This window comes from Pelodiscus sinensis, chromosome 22 (assembly GCF_052426305.1).
Source record: "Pelodiscus sinensis isolate ZL-2025 chromosome 22, ASM5242630v1, whole genome shotgun sequence".
In the NCBI taxonomy this organism is placed as follows: Eukaryota; Metazoa; Chordata; order Testudines; family Trionychidae; genus Pelodiscus; species Pelodiscus sinensis.
In genome coordinates this window covers 14,145,663-14,161,898 of record NC_143073.1, presented here as the reverse complement: position 1 = coordinate 14,161,898, position 16,236 = coordinate 14,145,663, and the positions used below count along the sequence as shown (strand labels likewise).

General features: G+C 55.4%; 1 protein-coding gene and 1 non-coding gene across 8 annotated transcripts in view; one reads left to right on the top strand and one right to left on the bottom strand.

The window, feature by feature from the left end:
• The window catches only part of LOC102455421 (uncharacterized), a 35,483-nt gene extending 28,477 nt beyond the window's left edge, over window positions 1–7,006 (bottom strand). For all 7 annotated transcript variants that reach the window (XR_012897422.2, XR_012897425.2, XR_012897421.2 and 4 more), the window contains exons 1-6: window positions 6,884–7,006; window positions 5,063–5,149; window positions 4,041–4,262; window positions 3,379–3,401; window positions 1,987–2,108; window positions 1,681–1,713 (exon numbers count right to left, since the gene is read on the bottom strand). Coding sequence is in view for 1 of the 7 variants with exons in the window: in XM_075907132.2 (XP_075763247.2) it covers window positions 1,681–1,713; window positions 1,987–2,108; window positions 3,379–3,401; window positions 4,041–4,262; window positions 5,063–5,149; window positions 6,884–6,946 (550 nt within the window). In the remaining 6 variants the exon portion in view is untranslated. The remainder of the gene's footprint in view (window positions 1–1,680; window positions 1,714–1,986; window positions 2,109–3,378; window positions 3,402–4,040; window positions 4,263–5,062; window positions 5,150–6,883) is intronic.
• An 8,629-nt stretch (window positions 7,007–15,635) lies between these two features.
• Window positions 15,636–15,707, top strand: TRNAM-CAU (transfer RNA methionine (anticodon CAU)). Its single transcript has one exon. It is a non-coding gene; the product is annotated as a tRNA-Met (tRNA).
• Window positions 15,708–16,236: the final 529 nt, after the last annotated feature.

Below are 16,236 nucleotides of genomic sequence, written 5' to 3'. Positions count from 1 at the left end.
TAGATTCATGGGCGTTAGGTCCATCAATGACTATTAGCCAGGATGGGTTGGACTGGTGTCCCTGGCCTCTGTTTCTCTGGAAGTGGGAGACAGGGGAAGGATCACGTGAGGATTACCTGTTGTGATCCCTCCCTCTGGAGCATCTGGTATTGGCCACTGTTGGCAGACAGGATACTGGGCTAGATGGACCTTTGGTCTGACCCAGTATGGCCATTCTTACGTTCTTAACGAATGAAATTCAAATCCTTCATCTGCTATTTTTCCCCCCATCCCCAAAATAAACCCTGATATTTACCCAGAACAATTAATAGTTCTTTGCACTGATTTCCACCTGAATCTTTGTTGTTGGAGCAATAAATACTGGTGAATTCCCCAGAAAAAATTAAATAAAATAAAAACTGGAAAGCAAAGGGCCCTATCACAGCTGGGATGCCAAAAAACAGTCAAGTTTATTAAGGTGGATTGCAATGAAATTAATATTTCTTAAGGCTGGTCCACATATGCGCTGGCAGCTAGCTGCTCAGTTCAGACTTGGTCCACATACTATATAACCCTCTCTTCCAGTGCTCCCTCTAATTTTTTCCATCCATGTGTGGAATAAATTGCATGATGTGTACCAAGCTATGTGTGGATGTGCACCACCAGTAGAAACACATGCTGCTAGCTGAGGGCACGCTGCTAATCAGCTGAGCAGCATTTGAATCTCCTCTGGGTGGCTGCCCAAGCACTCAGCTTACAGGGAACACTGCTTATACCAATGTGAGGAGTGTGAGAACACTGTGAGGAGTGTGAGAATCATGAACATGCACTACAACAGCTTCCTCTTATGCAAAATGTGCATTCATAGCCAGCCTGTCTGTGGTACACCAGCCTGTCCCAGGGGCTTGGGTGGGCGGGTGGTCTAGTGGCTAGATCAGTGAGAGAGAATGGTAGGGGGGCCTGAGCCCTCGCTTCTCCACCAAGTCCCAGCCCCAGGCCTTGTGCAGTCCAACCCCTGAACGGGGGAGATGGGCTGTGTTCCCTGTAAGCTGTTGCCAGCGCCAGACCTCCCGCTAGTCCCCCAGGCCATGTCACTCAGGAAAGGGGGCTTGGGAGAAGAAATGACGTGCGGGCAGAGCAGGAGTGGAGGGTAGGGGTGGAACAGGAGCAGGAGCAGGAAGAGACAGGGGCAGGATGGAGGAGGGGTCCCAGGTCCTGCATTCCCCTAGGGACCAGCCTGGTCACAGGTATAACTGGGCAGGATTAGCTGAACCCACAGGTTTTCTTTAACCCCTGCTGTGCCAGGCAGCAATTTCACACAGACCCCTCACTCAGCCAGTCAGTCTACACACAGCACAGCTGGGATCCACCCATGAGCCTCTTATGTCTCCACCTGGCCATTTTCAGTCCCTTGCTGAAGCTTTCAGAGACGACAGGGTACGTTTACTACGTCCTTGCCTCGCCCTATTCCCCACCGCTCAGGCGCCGTTCCTCTCCCCAAAGGGACACACTCCCCTGGGATCTGGATTCACTGGGAATCCCTGTCAGACGTGGCAGCAGGAATCAGCCGCGGGGCTCACGCTGCTGCACGTCGTTCCACAGCCTCCGGGTGCACATGGGGGCTGGAGGCCGTGATGCCCCGTCACTAACACGGCGACTGGTCTGGAATCTCCCCAGGGCCCATCAGAGCCAGACACGTACCTGTGTCACTCCCCAGCTCCAGGTGCAGGGTCTCTAGGGGAAGGAGAGGATGGGAGAGGTGAGAATTTAGGCCTCGCACTCACGGGGAGGCTCCCCTGGCTTATTAATGTCACTGCTGTTAGCTACAATGTGACACAGCCCAAAGCTGATAGTGCAGCCGCTGCAGCCAGCCCCAGCCCCACAGGGCTACTCAATGGGGAAGTGTGAGATGGAGCCAGGGTCAGTGACATCACTAGAGTCCCTGACTCCACCCAGGGCCAGGGCCACTCTCGCCAGAAGACACACCGCCCCCAGACTCCCATTCACCTCTGAATCCCAGCAGCACCTCCTGCAGGCGGGCACTTGTCAGAGAGAAATCGCTGAATCTCTGCTCCAGCTCCGCAAAGCCCGGCTCCGGCTCTGCCTCCCAAAGCGTCCCATCCTCCCTGCTGCGGAAAGGAGGGGTTAGAAATGGGCCTGGTCCCTGAGCCCAGTAACCCCCAAACTCCAGCAAACATGGATCTAAGGTGTGTAGCCTGAGAGGGTCTCTATTCTGGTGGGCCAGCTGCCTCCATGGGCCCAGAGAGACGGGACATGGGGGAAACACTGGGGCAAGGAATGGAAATGGGTTCAGGAGCTTTCTCTGGGATGCTCTGGTTCTGTGGGGAGCTGAGCCATCTCCCACGCTGGGGTGTTCCAGTAGCAAGAGGCACCAAGTACCTGGAAAGGGAAGGGACACAGCCCAAAGAGTGGGTGTGTCCCAAAATGCTGTAGGTGGACACAGACAGAGACCAAGTCTTCAGCAGGGAATGAACGTGAGCCCGTGAACACCAAAACCCTGCGACCTTCAGCTCATGCAGTAACCCAGGGGTGTCTGACTCATTTGGGAGAGGACGCCGGATTGCACCATCCGCTACAGTCACTGGCCCAGGGCATCGACTTAGGGTTCAGTGCCCTGCTTCATTCCCAGTGCAGACTCACTGCTTGCTGTGGGACACCCATGAATGGAGACTCCGCCCTTTGTACGGGAAATAAAATGTTATTTGTTAAGTCCTTTACTGTCGCAGTATCTCTGCGTGGGAAAACAGCCCCCTCCCCCCCAACTTGTGGCTCCTCCTATTTCCTTTCCCATTTTGCTTTCTTGCTTCCTTGTCCTTTAGACTCTCCTCTTCCCTTCCCCCCTTACAATCCCTCATTCGCAGCCCTCCAGGGCTTCACTCCCACCCCCTCTCACTCCACGCCAGGGACTCCCCATGGGATACTGAATGTTGATACTGAAATGTTGTCATTTCAGTTCAGAGAAGAGAGGCCTTCGCGCCACTCTGAGCTGCCGTTCCAGGCTGCTGGCAGACTCAGGAAGGCAATGTTGTCTCTGTGTCTATTTGGGAGGGTTGCTCTGTAAGCAGGAGAGCTAGAAACCTACTTTTAAAACGATGTGAATCGAGAGCCTGCAGGCTCTGAACACGGGATGGGGCCACATAAATACACCAGGCAGGCTGGGTCTGGCTTGTGGCCCATGTGCCTGACCGCCCTGGTGGGACCTCATTAGCTGTCCGATAAGGCCAGGCCCTGCCCTGTGCTGAGGCAGCCGCTAGGGGAGACAGATCCCAGGCTCCGAGCCAGCGTGTCACACTGCACGGGCAGGGGGCAGCTGCACATTCAGGGCAGTTACCAGACCTAACACAGCATGAGGGGGAGTGAAAAGAGACCAGGACTTACCTGCCCCCAGCACTGCCAGTGCCCTAGAGAGGGAGACAGAAGAGGCAGTCAGAGGCCTTGTCCCAGGCTGGGACCCTCCTGCCCCGCAGGGGAATCCCCACTGGAGCCTCTGGCACTTGGGGAATTTCCAACACTGGGGGTCTTGTTCTGAGAGCGGCTGCCATCTCCCCCTCCCCTCCATGGGGACAGCTGCTCTCCACAGCCCCAGCCAGCCCTGTGGGGAGGTGGCCACAGGGGGAAGTTTCTCCCCAGGCACATCAAAGGAAAACAACGTTTCTCTGCCTTGACAGTCGAATTCCCTCCAGTGCTGAGACCCCACAAGGCCCCCGACTGCAGTAACCCATTAACCCAGGGTGAGCGGGGCCTTAGGCCTGACTCGGGGCTTCTGTATGGTGGGGGAGGGGATTTCACCCTCCAAGTGCAAATGCAGCCGGAGATTTGCAGAGCAGGGGAGAAAGTCTTGGCCTTGCAGCACCCACGTCCCATCCTAGGCTCTGCCACAGACTCATTGTGTAATCTCGGGGAGGGCTCTGCCCCTACCTCTGCCTCACTCCTCTCTTGTCCCACGGGGCCCCAGCCCAGTTCTGCAAAGTGCTGTGGGGCCTGGAGCTGAGAACCCCCCATAGAAACATTGCGTGTGATCATTGCAACAACAGCCTGACCTGCAGGGGCTGGCTCAGCGGCTGCTGCCCCTTCTCTCCTCCCCTCTCTCTGAGCAGGGAAGTTTCCCAGAACAGTCTGCAGAACCTCTCATCCCGCCTCTGGACAATGGCTCGCTCCAGCTCTTCCAGCCCGGACAGCAGCAGCTGCACTTGCTCCTCCAGAAACCCTTGCAGGGCCTTCCATGCCCCGACCAGCTTCTGCCGCTCGGCTTCCGTCCGGTTCTGCCACCACAGGGAGAGGGCGAGTCAGTAACCGGGGAGAGCCATAAATGCACCGCCCACAGCAATGTTCCCGCTAATCCCATGCATCATGAACTTTGTGGGTTGTGCCCATGAAAGCTCATGAGACTACATTTCTTGTGAGTCTCTAAGGCGTTGCAGGACTATTCGCTGCTTCTGAATTTCTTTTATGTGCACCAAAGCACGTGCAAATGTGCAGCACCAAGAGAAACACAAAACCTGGGCACAGGCTCTCTGCAAATCCATGGGGCGGCATTGGCATCTCTCCTGCGCAGCCACACAGCTTACAGAGAACACCGCCCCCTGGCAGTCGTGGGTGGGGGGTCATTTGCCAGAGCACAGGATCACTTGCGTTGGGGAATGGGACATATATTTAGGCCTGGAAGGGTGAAGGGATCGAGGCAGAGGTGAGCGGTTCATTGCTAACTAGAGAGACTGATCTCCCCAAATTCTCACCAGCTTGCCCCAAGGCAAGCCCTCCAGCTTTGCAGCCCACACATTTTCTCCTTCCTCCCCTCTCCAGGTGCTAGAAACGCTCCCTGTCCCTGTGACATCCAAACAGCCCATAGGCAAGGGCTCTAGGCTCACACAGACTGACCCTCTCCTGCCCAGCCACCTCCCGCACCTGAAGGGCACCACGTGACTAGCCCTGCCCTCTCCTTGGGTCCCAGTGGGGACAGGTCCCTGGCTGAGGCCAGCAGGCTGGGCCCTGCATTCACCAGACACTCAGGGCACTGTGACCCCAGGCTAACCTGAGGGGCAGGAGGGCTCCAGGCACCTACCAGCAGCTCCTCGCTTTGCCACTGCACCTCAGCTTTGGCTGCTTCTCTCTCTTTTCTCAGAGGGGCCAGATGTTCTTGTAGGGGCTCCTGGAAGAAGCAGGGGATGGGGGCGAGGGGTTTACAAGTTGCTGCAAACAACCTCCCAGCTGCTGGATTTCAGGGCCCATCCTGCACCACAAATACCTGCACAGTCCCTGGAATTCAGATGATTTGCAATCAACCCTCCTGCATCTGTCCCCCCACTAGACTGGGTTGGGTGAACTCTGCAGCACCGGCTATGGAAGCCACACCCACCATGTCCTACTGGGCATGCTCCAAAAGTAGCAGGCATATAAAAGGCAGCAGCTTAACTCAGTCTGGGCTGACAGCTGAAGAGAAAGAATGTTCTCTGCAGGCTCTAGCACCAGAGCCCTTGACAGCAGGTGCCAGGACCACATGCAGACCCAGACCATAACTACAAGGGACATGACAGAAAGGCTGTGTCTACACTGGGCCACTTATTCCGGAAAAGCAGCCGCTTTTCCGGAATAAGCTGCGAGCTGTCTACACTGGCCGCTTGCTTTTCTGGAAAAGAAATGACGATCTACTGTAAAATTGTCAGTGTTTTTCCGGAAAAACTATGCTGCTCCTGTTCGGGTAAAAGTCCTTTTCCGGAAAAACTGTTCCGGAAAAGGGCCAGTGTAGACAGCACAGTAGTCTTTTCCACAAAAAAGCCCCGATCGCGAAAATGACGATTGGGGCTTTTTTCCGGAAAAGCGCGTCTACATTGGCCATGGACACTTTTCCGGAAAAGCATCCTGCCAATGTAGACGTGCTTTTTCCGGAAATACTTATAACGGAAAACTGGTGCCAGTGTAGACGTAGCCAAAGTGACTGAGACTTTCACCACTCACAGGACCTTGGACTGGAACTTAGAACAGTGGGGAGAACCTGGGTACCCTGTCCAGGCTGCCTTCCACCCCTAGGTGGCAATGGGTTGTCCTTGGCTATGGCTGTTGGGCCTTACTGCCCCATGCATAAGGGAGACCCTATGGACTCTAGTTTCTAGGCCCTGATAGCTCTGGGACCATAATAGTGCCATGAATCTCCTCAAGGATTGAGAATTCCTTGAATTCAAGGAGGACGGGGTGGTCACACCCTGGTCTAGTTCAGCATCACCCAGGATAATGCAGGAGGAGCTGGTGAAAGGGGGACTAGGTTTTCCAGGGGAAATGCAGGGCCTTGTGGGGAAGTGGCTGGGTGCTGCCAGCCCCCCAGCTCCAAACAGGCCCTGGCTTGCCCCCAGCAGCGAAAGTAACTTACAAATTCGCCTAGGTACAGTACTGTCCTATTGCCACCTGGGTCTTCGCCAGCCCTTTAACTAGCTCCCTGCTGGCTTCTGCCGCAGCACTGGCTGGAGCCCTGCACAAAAGTCTCCGCTGTCACCTCCGCTGCCCACATCCCAAGCAGCCAACCTCGCCCCCAAAGGGCCAGATCTGAACCGAGACCCCCCACTGGCTATGTCCCAACCCCCGGCTCTGCCCCCACCAACCCCGCCGTTCCCTGCACCCCTCAGCCCGGCTCTGACACGCCACCCCCGCTGTCCCAGCGCCAGCCTGGGCTCCGAGTTCCGCAGCCGAACCGGCCCCTCCTGCAGCCCCCGGCCCCGCCGCAGGGGCTACCCCAGCCGTGACCCTCGCCCCACGCAGCCCCAGCCGGGCAGCCCCTCTCCGGCCGCGGGGAGCCGGACCGGGGGCAGCCGGGCCCGGCGGGAGCGTGTCCGCCCCCACGCGTGTCTGCGCCCCCCGGGCCCTGCCCGCCCCGCGCTGCCCCCGGGCCCACCGCGCTGCGCCGCGGGCTGCGGGGCTGGAGCCGCCCCCGCGCGGGGATCCCGGTCCCGGCCATGGCTCCGCTGCGCGCACAAAGAGCTGCCGGGTTGGGGCGGCAGGAAGGGGCGGTCCCTTCCTGGGCCTGGCCCTGCCCCTCGTGGGGGGCTGGGACACGCGAGGGATCCAGCCCCGGCCAGGGAACCCCCATAGCCCCGAGGAGACTCGGGCTCTGGCAGCGAAGGGGGCAGGAGCTTCCCGTGGGGTGGGCGAAAGGGGGGAGCACATGCGAATCTGGTGCAATGTGTCGCTTTGCAGGCACCGGATTTCCCTGCCAACTATGGCTCGGGCGTACGAGGGAGCTGTCACTGACTGAACTGCCTGCGGTCAGTTTGTCAGAAAGGAGGCTGATAAATACAGTCCTGGACGGCCAGGACCCGTGCAGCATGTGCTGTAAACCCTGCAGATTTCCCTGGCTACCTACAGTCACACCTTTGCATACATCCCAGCTATGCTATAGGAGCTATGAGGGAAGACTGAAAGAACTGGGCTTGTTTAGTTTAGAAAAGAGAAGACTGAGAGGGGACATGATAGTGGTTTTCAAGTATCTAAAAGGGTGCTATAAAGAGGAGGGAGAAAATTTGTTCTCCTTGGCCTCTGGGGCTAGGACAAGAAGCAATGGGCTTAAACTGCAGCAAGGAAGGTTTAGGTTAGACATGTCAGGGTGGTGAAACACTGGAATAAATTACTTAAGGGGGGTTGTGGAATCTCCATCACTGGAGATATTTCAGAGCAGGCTGGACAGACACCTGTCAGGGATGATCTAGACAGTCCTTGGTCCTGTCGTTAGGGCGGGGGACTGGACTCGATGACCTCTCAAGGTCCCTTCCAGTTCTAGTGTACAAGGATTCTATGATTCTATCCCAGAGAGCCCTGGTTTGTCCCCAAACTATTCATAGTGTTAACATCTTCCACCTGCCAATAAGACAATAAGCAGTGAGCTCCATTCCCTGGTTGGTTTAAGAGACTCCGGGTTTGCATTTCACTTGGCAAAACTGGCTTTGGAAATTATATTGTGTACCTGTAGGATGCTCACTTCTCTGTTGCTGGGACAGAGGTCTTGAATTGACACATAGCAGGGCCAAGCAGGAACAAACCCCTGGGTCACCAGCTGAGTTGTGGTGGGCATGGCTGGGCTCTGGGACCAAGTCCCCTGGGCTATGTCTATACCGGCAGCTTCTTGTGCAAGAACATATTGCGCAAGGCTTCTTGTGCAAGAAGTCTTGTGCAAGAAAACGTCCACACTGCCATGTGCGAGCTGTGCTTTTGCGCAAGAGCGCCCATGGCAGTGTGGATGCTCTCTTGCGCAAGAAAGTTCTGATGGCCATTTTAGCCGTAGGGGTTTCTTGCACAAGAAATCCCTGCCAAGCATTCACACTGCCTTCTTGTGCAAGAGCTCCTGTGCAAGAGAGCTTACACCTGATCAAAAAGAGCATAGCGCTTGTGGAAGAAGCCCTCTCTTACCATGCCGTACTGTACATTTCCTTGCGCAAGAGCGGGCGGGCAGTGTGGACGCGCTGCGGATTCTTGCACAAGAACGGCCGTACTTGAGCAAGAAGCTGCGACTATAGTCATAGCCCTAGTGGGGAGAGGATTTTCATGGGTAGTTTAGACTCTGTGTTCAGGGATCAGAACTGGAACATTGCTTGCTTGTTTTCCATTTCCAATGTCATTTCTGATTTTGTGCTTGTTTACAATGGAGTTTCGGTTTTTGTATTGTTCTCTACCATGCTTAGATTCAATCTTTAATAAACACAAACACAAGCACCATTTAAACCATCCTTGACAGGTGTGTGTCTAGCCTGCTCTTAAAAACTCCAGTAACAGAGATTTCACAACCTCCTTGGACAATTTATTCCAGCACTTAACCACCCTGGCACCTAGGACACCTAAGAATGTCTAACCTAAACTTCCCTTGCTGCAGTTTAAGCCCATTGTTTCTTGTCCTATCCTTAGAGGTTAAGGAGAATAATTATTCTCCTTCTTCCTTGTCACAACCTTTTAGGCACTTGGAAGCTGTTATCGTGTTCCCTCTCAGTCTTCTCTTTTCCTGAACAAACTCAAGACACACCCTCAGTTCTTTCAATCTTCCCTGGCAGGTCTTGTTTTCTAGACTTTTCATCATTGTTGTTGCTCTTCTCTGGACCTTCTCCAATTTGTTCACATCTTCCCTAAAGAAAGAGTTCATTCTAACACACAGGAGAGGAAAAAGAGCTTTGAAATGTTTCCTGTTGATGAAGTGTGCAAAAACCACTTCTCAGCAGTTTTGTTCATCTCAAGGAGGCTGGCTGTATCTTACTGAGAGAAAAGTCACCCAGCACCATGCAGCCAGTAGTCTGTGTTCTCCTCTGCCGTGCCGGTCACTCCACATTTTTTGACATAATTGGCAGAATTTTAAAACATTGTGTGCAGAACAGTAGGCCCAGCTGGTGGCTGGAAACCTGGGTAGGAGGGGCAGGTGGCTGGGATGCCCAGATCTTGAGGGTGCTGCAGCATCCCTCACCTCCTACAGCCCTACTTCCTGCTTCTATGTCTGAAGTTAAATGAAGAGGTCAGAGCCCCCCACCAGGAAATGTGGGATGGATGGGGAAGGGCAGGGATAGTGTGGAGGTGGGGATTAGTCACATGGGAGGGTTATGTTTCCCCCAACACTGGTTGTCCCCTTTGTGTCTCTCCACAACTCATTACCTAATTTGTTACTAGCAACCCCATGAGAAGGACCTGAATTAGTGATGTTAAATATCGGTTAACTGAATAGTCGCGTAACCTCATGAATTTTTATCGGTTTGTCGACCATTCTATTGTCCAAGGGTGGGGCTGGCAGGCACTGCATCAGAGACAGCAGTGCAGGGTGCCAGGTGGGAGCTGGTCCACGAGGGGAGCCAGATCCCCTTGTGGACAGGCTGCCTGTTGCCCAGTGCTGCTGCTTCTGATAAAGAGGCAGCAGCGTGGGGTGGCAGCAGCCCCTGTCTAAGTGGGGGTCTGAGCTCCTGGACCGAGTGAGCCAGAACTGAGCCAGGCTGCTAAAAAATTTACTGCCAAGGGCGGGGAGAGGGAAATGTGTGTAGTCTATAGCATTAACCTATAAGCTTTTGCTTATCAGTTAATCAACTACACTATTACATCCCTACATTGTACAGGGCACCGGCAACATGTCATCTGGGAAACTGTGTGCAGCTCTGGTCACCCATGGTCCAGAAAGAGAACTGTAAACTGGAAGAGCTGCAGAGAAGAGCCACTAGGTAATGGAAGGTCTGTTCTACAAGAGGAGACTGGCAGAGTGTGGCTTGTTTGGGGTAGCAAAAAAAAAATGTTGCTTGGGGGAGGGGTATATATTCAGGAGGCTGAAAAGCTATTGAAGCAAAAGGGCCAGACTGGCCCAAGAACAAGTGTCTGTAAAGTTGCCCTGAACAACTTCAGGCTGGAAATTAGGTTTCTAACCATCAGAGGGGTGAGGTTCTGGAGGTTGTGAGGGGGCAAATAACTGCATTTAAGAGCAAGCTGGACAAATGTATGAGTGTCACTGTGTGAAGATGGTTGGTGATGGTGGGGGGAAGGGCTCAGCCACCCTGGGGCACACTTCCATTCCATGTAGAACATTCCTCACCCTCATGCTTTAGGGTTTCAGCCACAACTGGCAGGGGACAGGAAGGGACTCCTGCCAGTGTATTTTGAGATTTTTAAAAATCTCCTTCAGCTGTGACCATTCCTAAGCTTCAGAAGAAGACAACACTGGATGGGGTAAAGCAGTCCTGTGACATACAACTGATTGCTGTCTCTCTGTCAGTGGCTATGTCTAGGCTACAGGGTTTTTCCGGGAGAGGTATCCTAGAAAAACTCCACCACATTCATGGTACACATCTGCTCTTCTGGTGTTGTGTTTTTTGTTTTTTGTTTTTTTTTTTGGCGGAAAAGCAGACGCACTCTTTCGGAAGCCCTGTCTTCCCCCTCCCACGAGGAAGAAGGGCTCTTCCAAAAGAGGTTTTTTTTTCCAAAATTCAGCCCAATGTAGATGGGCCAAATTTCAGAAAAACCTCTTCCGAAAAAACTATCGGAAAAAGGTATGCAAATTGCAGAGCACAATTTGCGTACCTTTTTCCAATAAAGCCCTGTAATGTAGACATAGCCAGGAGCTTGGCTGGCTGGTTCTTGCTCCCATATTCAGAGTCTAATTGATCATCACAAGTGAAATGTGGAAGTAATTTTCCCCTGGGCAAGACTGGCAGCAACCTACGGGAAGTGGGTTTCCATCTTCCTCTGCAGCATGGGGTATGGGCAGGGGTAACTGTTGAGGAGGATAATGGGAGGGCACCAGCCATGTGATGCTAACACACGGATTGGTTTGAAATCTCCCTAGACTCCTAAGAGCCATACACGTAACTGTGTTGCTCCCCAGCTCCAGGTGCAGCATCTCTAGAGGAAAGGGAGGATAGGAGAGGTGAGAATTCAGGCTCTCACGATTGTGGGGAGGTTCTCCCGGGTTATTAATCTAACTCAGGGGTCAGCGACCTTTCAGAAGTGGCGTGCCAAAATTTAACTTATTCACTTCTATTTATGGGTCTGCGTGCCGTTGATACTTTTAAAAGTCAATAATAGTCTCTCTCCCACCTACCCCTGTGCAATCTGCCCCCCTCAGCCCAGGTGGATGCTGGGATAAAATCCTGCTTCTCAAAGTAGCAGGCACCAGTAGTCTGTCCTGTCCAACTCCCAGCTAAAAGACAAATTATCCACACCTCCCCCACCTCACAGCACAAACTACTTCCCTACTTCCACCCAATGCCAACACCCATCCACCCCATCTTTCCCCCACCTTCCCCATGCAGTCAGCCCATTACCTCCCCCTTCCCAGGAAGCTTGAGAGTGCTGAGTTTCTGCCTCTCTCTCCAACGCACAAGGGATTCTCCTAACCCCCATCCCCTCTGACTCTACCTCCCAATTACCCATTGCCCCACTCCCCCACTCCTCCTCCCCCTGCTTAGCCACTTATTCTCTCCTTATCTTGCTTTTTATTACTTGCTCTGGGAGCTGCTTCATTTCAAGAGTGGAGCAGCTTCCTTTACCTGCCCCCTGACAATCAGCTGAGCTCCCTGCCTGTGCAGGAGCTTTGAACTTCTGAGCAGAGCTTAAAAAACAGGTGTGCGGTCTTGCAGCTGTGCAGCTTAGAGCGAACTATGATCCCCTGCCACTGACCTCCTCAGCCTGCCGACCCCTGCCTGCTGCCGGCACCTTCAGCCCCGCTGCTGGCTGGGCAACACAGCTGCCCTGGTCTTGCTGCCGTAACTGCTGCTCCAGCCCTGGCCCTGCTGCTGGGGCATCAGCCCTGAAGGCCAGCTCACAGCCCCTATTGGGGCCACTAGTGGAGGAGTAGCCATGTGGCCGAAATCCCAGCCACTGAAGGAGGTTGCCTGGCTGATCCCCACTCACCCACCAGCAGCAGCAGCTCATCTGCTTCCCCCAGATCACTGCTACAATGGAGTTGGGTAGGCCGAGAAGGGAGAGAGCACCAGCCGCTGGTGCACAGCCCCATCAGCAGTCTTTCTGCCTGTCCCCAGAGCTGGTGCTGCCCCGCTGCATGGGGGAGGAGGGGTGGAGCAGAGCTCCCACCCTGCGTGCCACTGAAAATAGACTCATGTGCCACTTAAGGCACATGTGCCGCAGGTTGCCAACCCCTGATCTAACTGCTGTGACACAAACAGGCCACCAGTGCATCTGCTGCAGCCAGCCCCAACCCCACAGGGCTACTCCATGGGGAAGGGCAACCCAATGAGCTGGGGGCTGAGAGGGAGCCCGGGATCAGTGACATCACTAGAGTCCCTGACTGTGCTCCAGGGCCAGCATTGCCCTTGCCAGAGGAGACTCACCCCCCAGACTCCCAAAGCACAAGGCTTGGGTCAGCTGTACTGAACGGTCCTATGGATGGGATGATTCTGCTCCCATTCACCTCTGAATCCCAGCAGCACATCCTGTAGGTGGGCTCTTGTCAGAAAGAAATTGCTGAGTCTCTGCTCCAGCTCCACAAAGCCCAGCTCCAGTTCCCGAAACAACCTGTCCGCCCTGCTGCAGAAAGGGGTGTGTGTGTGAGAGAGAAATGGACCTGATCCCCAATCCTGGAAACCTCCAAACTCCAGGAATCCTGGTTCTGAGGCTTGTAGCCTGAGGCAATGATGGTCCTGGAGATAGGTTTGTGGTTCTACTGGTGGTGCACATTCACACATGTCTTGGCGCACATACAATTATTCCACACATGGACAGAAAATTCTGCACGTGAATGGCCAGAATTAGAGGGAACATCACCTGCTGGGAGGACACCACTGAGAGCACCAGAAAAACACAAAATATTTTTCTGCAAGGACAGTCAAATTCCGCCAGTGTTAAGAGACCCACAAGCCCTAATGGGGAGAGGATTTTCATGGGTGAATAGGATCTTAAGCCTGACTCGGGGCCTCTGCATGGTGGGAGAGATGATTTCACACTCCAAGTGCAAATGCAGCAAGACATTAACAGGGCAGGGGAAAAGGTCTTGGCCTCCCAAGAACCTGCCACAGACTCAGTGTGTGACATCAGGAAGGGCTCTGCCCCACCCTCTGCCTCACTGCCCCACAGGGATAATGCCCCCGGCCCAGTTCTGCAAAGTATTGTGGGGCCTAGGACTGAGAACCCCCCATAGAATCACTGTGCGTGATCATTGCAACAACAGCCTGACCTGCAGGCCTGGCTCGGTGGCTGCTGCCCCTTCTCTCCTCCCCTCTCCCCAAGCAGAGAAATCTCCCCAGTCAGTCTGCAGACACCCTCATCCCGCCTCTGGACAATGGCTCACTCCAGCTCTTCCAGCCGGGACAACAGCAGCTGCTCCTGCTCCTCCAGAAACCCTCGCAGGGCCTTCCACTCCCCGACCAGCTTCTGCGGCTCGGCTTCCGTCCGGTTCTGCCACTGCAGGGAGAGGGCAAGTCGGTGACAGGGGAGGGCCATAAATGCACCGCCCAGCTCTTGGGATGGGGGATGGGACATGTATTTGGGCCAGGAAGAGTGAAGGGATCGGGTAGGGGTGAGCTGTACACTGCCCACAGGAGGGATTGGTCCCCCCAAATCCTCACCAACTTGCCCTGAGCCAAACCTTCCAGCTCTGCAGCCCACATTCCCTCCCCTTCCACCCCAGGTGCCCCAGGAGTTAGAAAGGCTCCCCCATCACTGGGGCACCCAGACAGCCGGTGGGCTGGGACTCTGGGCTCACACAGACTGACCCTCTCCTGCCCAGCTGCCTCCTGCACCCTAAGGGCTCCATGTGAGGCTGGCCCTGCTCTCTCCCTGGCAGTGGTGCTGAAACAATCTTTGGCATGGGGGTGCTGAGTTGCACCCCCCTTACCACTGTCCATGCCCCTCAGAGGTGGGGTCAACAGCTGGAATCCCCAGGCCAATGGTGGAGACCCAGGGCTGGCAGCTGAACAGGCACCCCTGCCCCAGCCCCCGGGCGCAAGGCTGGTGGCTAAGCAGAGCCCGCAGGACCCTTGCTTGGAGCCTGCAGCAGTGACCTTGGGGCCAGCAACAGAAGCCCTGGGACCAGCAGCTGAGAGGGATCCAGGGCCAGCACCAGAGCCTGCACAGCAGCCGGCCTGGTGGCCAGGACACCAGGCGGTGGGGTGGGACACTAGATGCAAAACCTGGGGTGCTGCAAACCAGCCCCCCAGCCCTACTACTTCTCAGACCTAAGCTCCCTGGGCCCCAGTGGGGCAGTTTCCTGGTTGAGGCCAACAGGACCTGCATTCACCACCACACTCAGGCACTGTGACCCCAGGCTAACCTGGGGGGCAGAGGGCCCTGGCACCTACCAGCAGCTCCTCGCTTTGCCGCTGCACTGCGGCTTTGGCCGCTTTTTGCAGAGAAGAGGTCCCATGATCTCGTGGGGGCCCCTGGAAGAAGTCGGGGGGAGGGGGAGTTACAAGCTGCTGCAAACAACCTCCCAGCTGACAGATTTCTGGGCCCATCTGGAGCTGCAAACTCCCCGGCAGGCTCTGTGGGGCTGAGCCCTGGAGGGGGTGGTGAAAGGGGGACCAGCTTTTCCAGAGACAACCCAAGATCCCAGGATGAAGTGATGGGGCGAGTCGAGGCCAGGCCCCAGCTCCCCACATTTCTGGGATTCACCCTGCTCCCAAGCAACCCACTTCAGACTGCCCCTCCTCCATTTCGACCCCCTCCTGCAGCCCACGGCCGAGCAGCCAGTCTCCGGCCGCGGGGAGCCGACAGGGGGCAGCCCAGGCAGCCTGGACCCCTTCCACCAGGAGCGTGTCCGCCCCACGCGTGTCTGCGCCCCCCAGGCGCGCTGCGGGCTGCAGGGCTGGAATCGACCAGCGCAGGGCTCCCGGCCGCGGCTCCGCTGCGCTCATAAAAGGGCTGCCGGGCGGCTCAGTCTCCAGCCTTAGCCCTGCCCCTGGGGGAGGGAGGCGGCTGTTGGGATACGTGGGGGAGCCAGCCCGGAGAGGGGGCAGGGGCAGGGGCGGGGTGGGTCCTAGCAAGTGGAAAGCCCAGGGCACGGGCCGGTTCTGTCGAGGGAGAAGGCAGCGAAGAGCGCAGGGAGCAGATTCCTGTTCAGATCCAGGGACACGCGGACAATCGCCTCCCTGTAGAGCTCTGAAAATCCCCTGGCGGCAGCTCTCTGCATGACACTGAGCAAGCACTCCCTGTGAACTGGTCATGCTGCTTTCTAGCCTGTCAGCAGAGTGGCGCAGCGGAAGCGTGCTGGGCCCATAACCCAGAGGTCGATGGATCGAAACCATCCTCTGCTAGTTTGTCTTTTTCAATACTGTAATTCCTCATTTAACCCTGTAGATATGTTTCAGAAAATGATCCTGGTAAGTGAAAACGTGTTATGCGGGGGTCAATTTTCCCATTGAAAAGAATGGAAAAGGTGGGGGTTGCGTTTTAAGCGGTGGTGTCTGTTGAGACTGGGACATAAGGTTAGGGGAGAAAGGGGACTGGGTTACAGCAGGGAGGGGAGGTGTTTGGCTCTGGGGAGGAGAGGAGAGGGGAAGGGGAGTGGGTTGGGAGTATGCCCCTGTGACAGGTCTGCTGGGACCCACACTGAATCCAGCGAGGAGGGGTCACTGGGGAACAGCACAGCAAGCAGCGAACCCTCTGCTGCTTTGAAGGGAGGCGGGGAAGCCCCACGCAGCTGCCAGCAATGGGCCGGCTGGGGAAATCGTGTTATTCCGGGGAGGGTTGTGTAATTCAAAAAATGTTCCCTTAAAAAAAAATGGTGCTATTGCGAACACATGTTAAGTGAGCACGTGTTAAATGAGGAATTACTGTACTTTA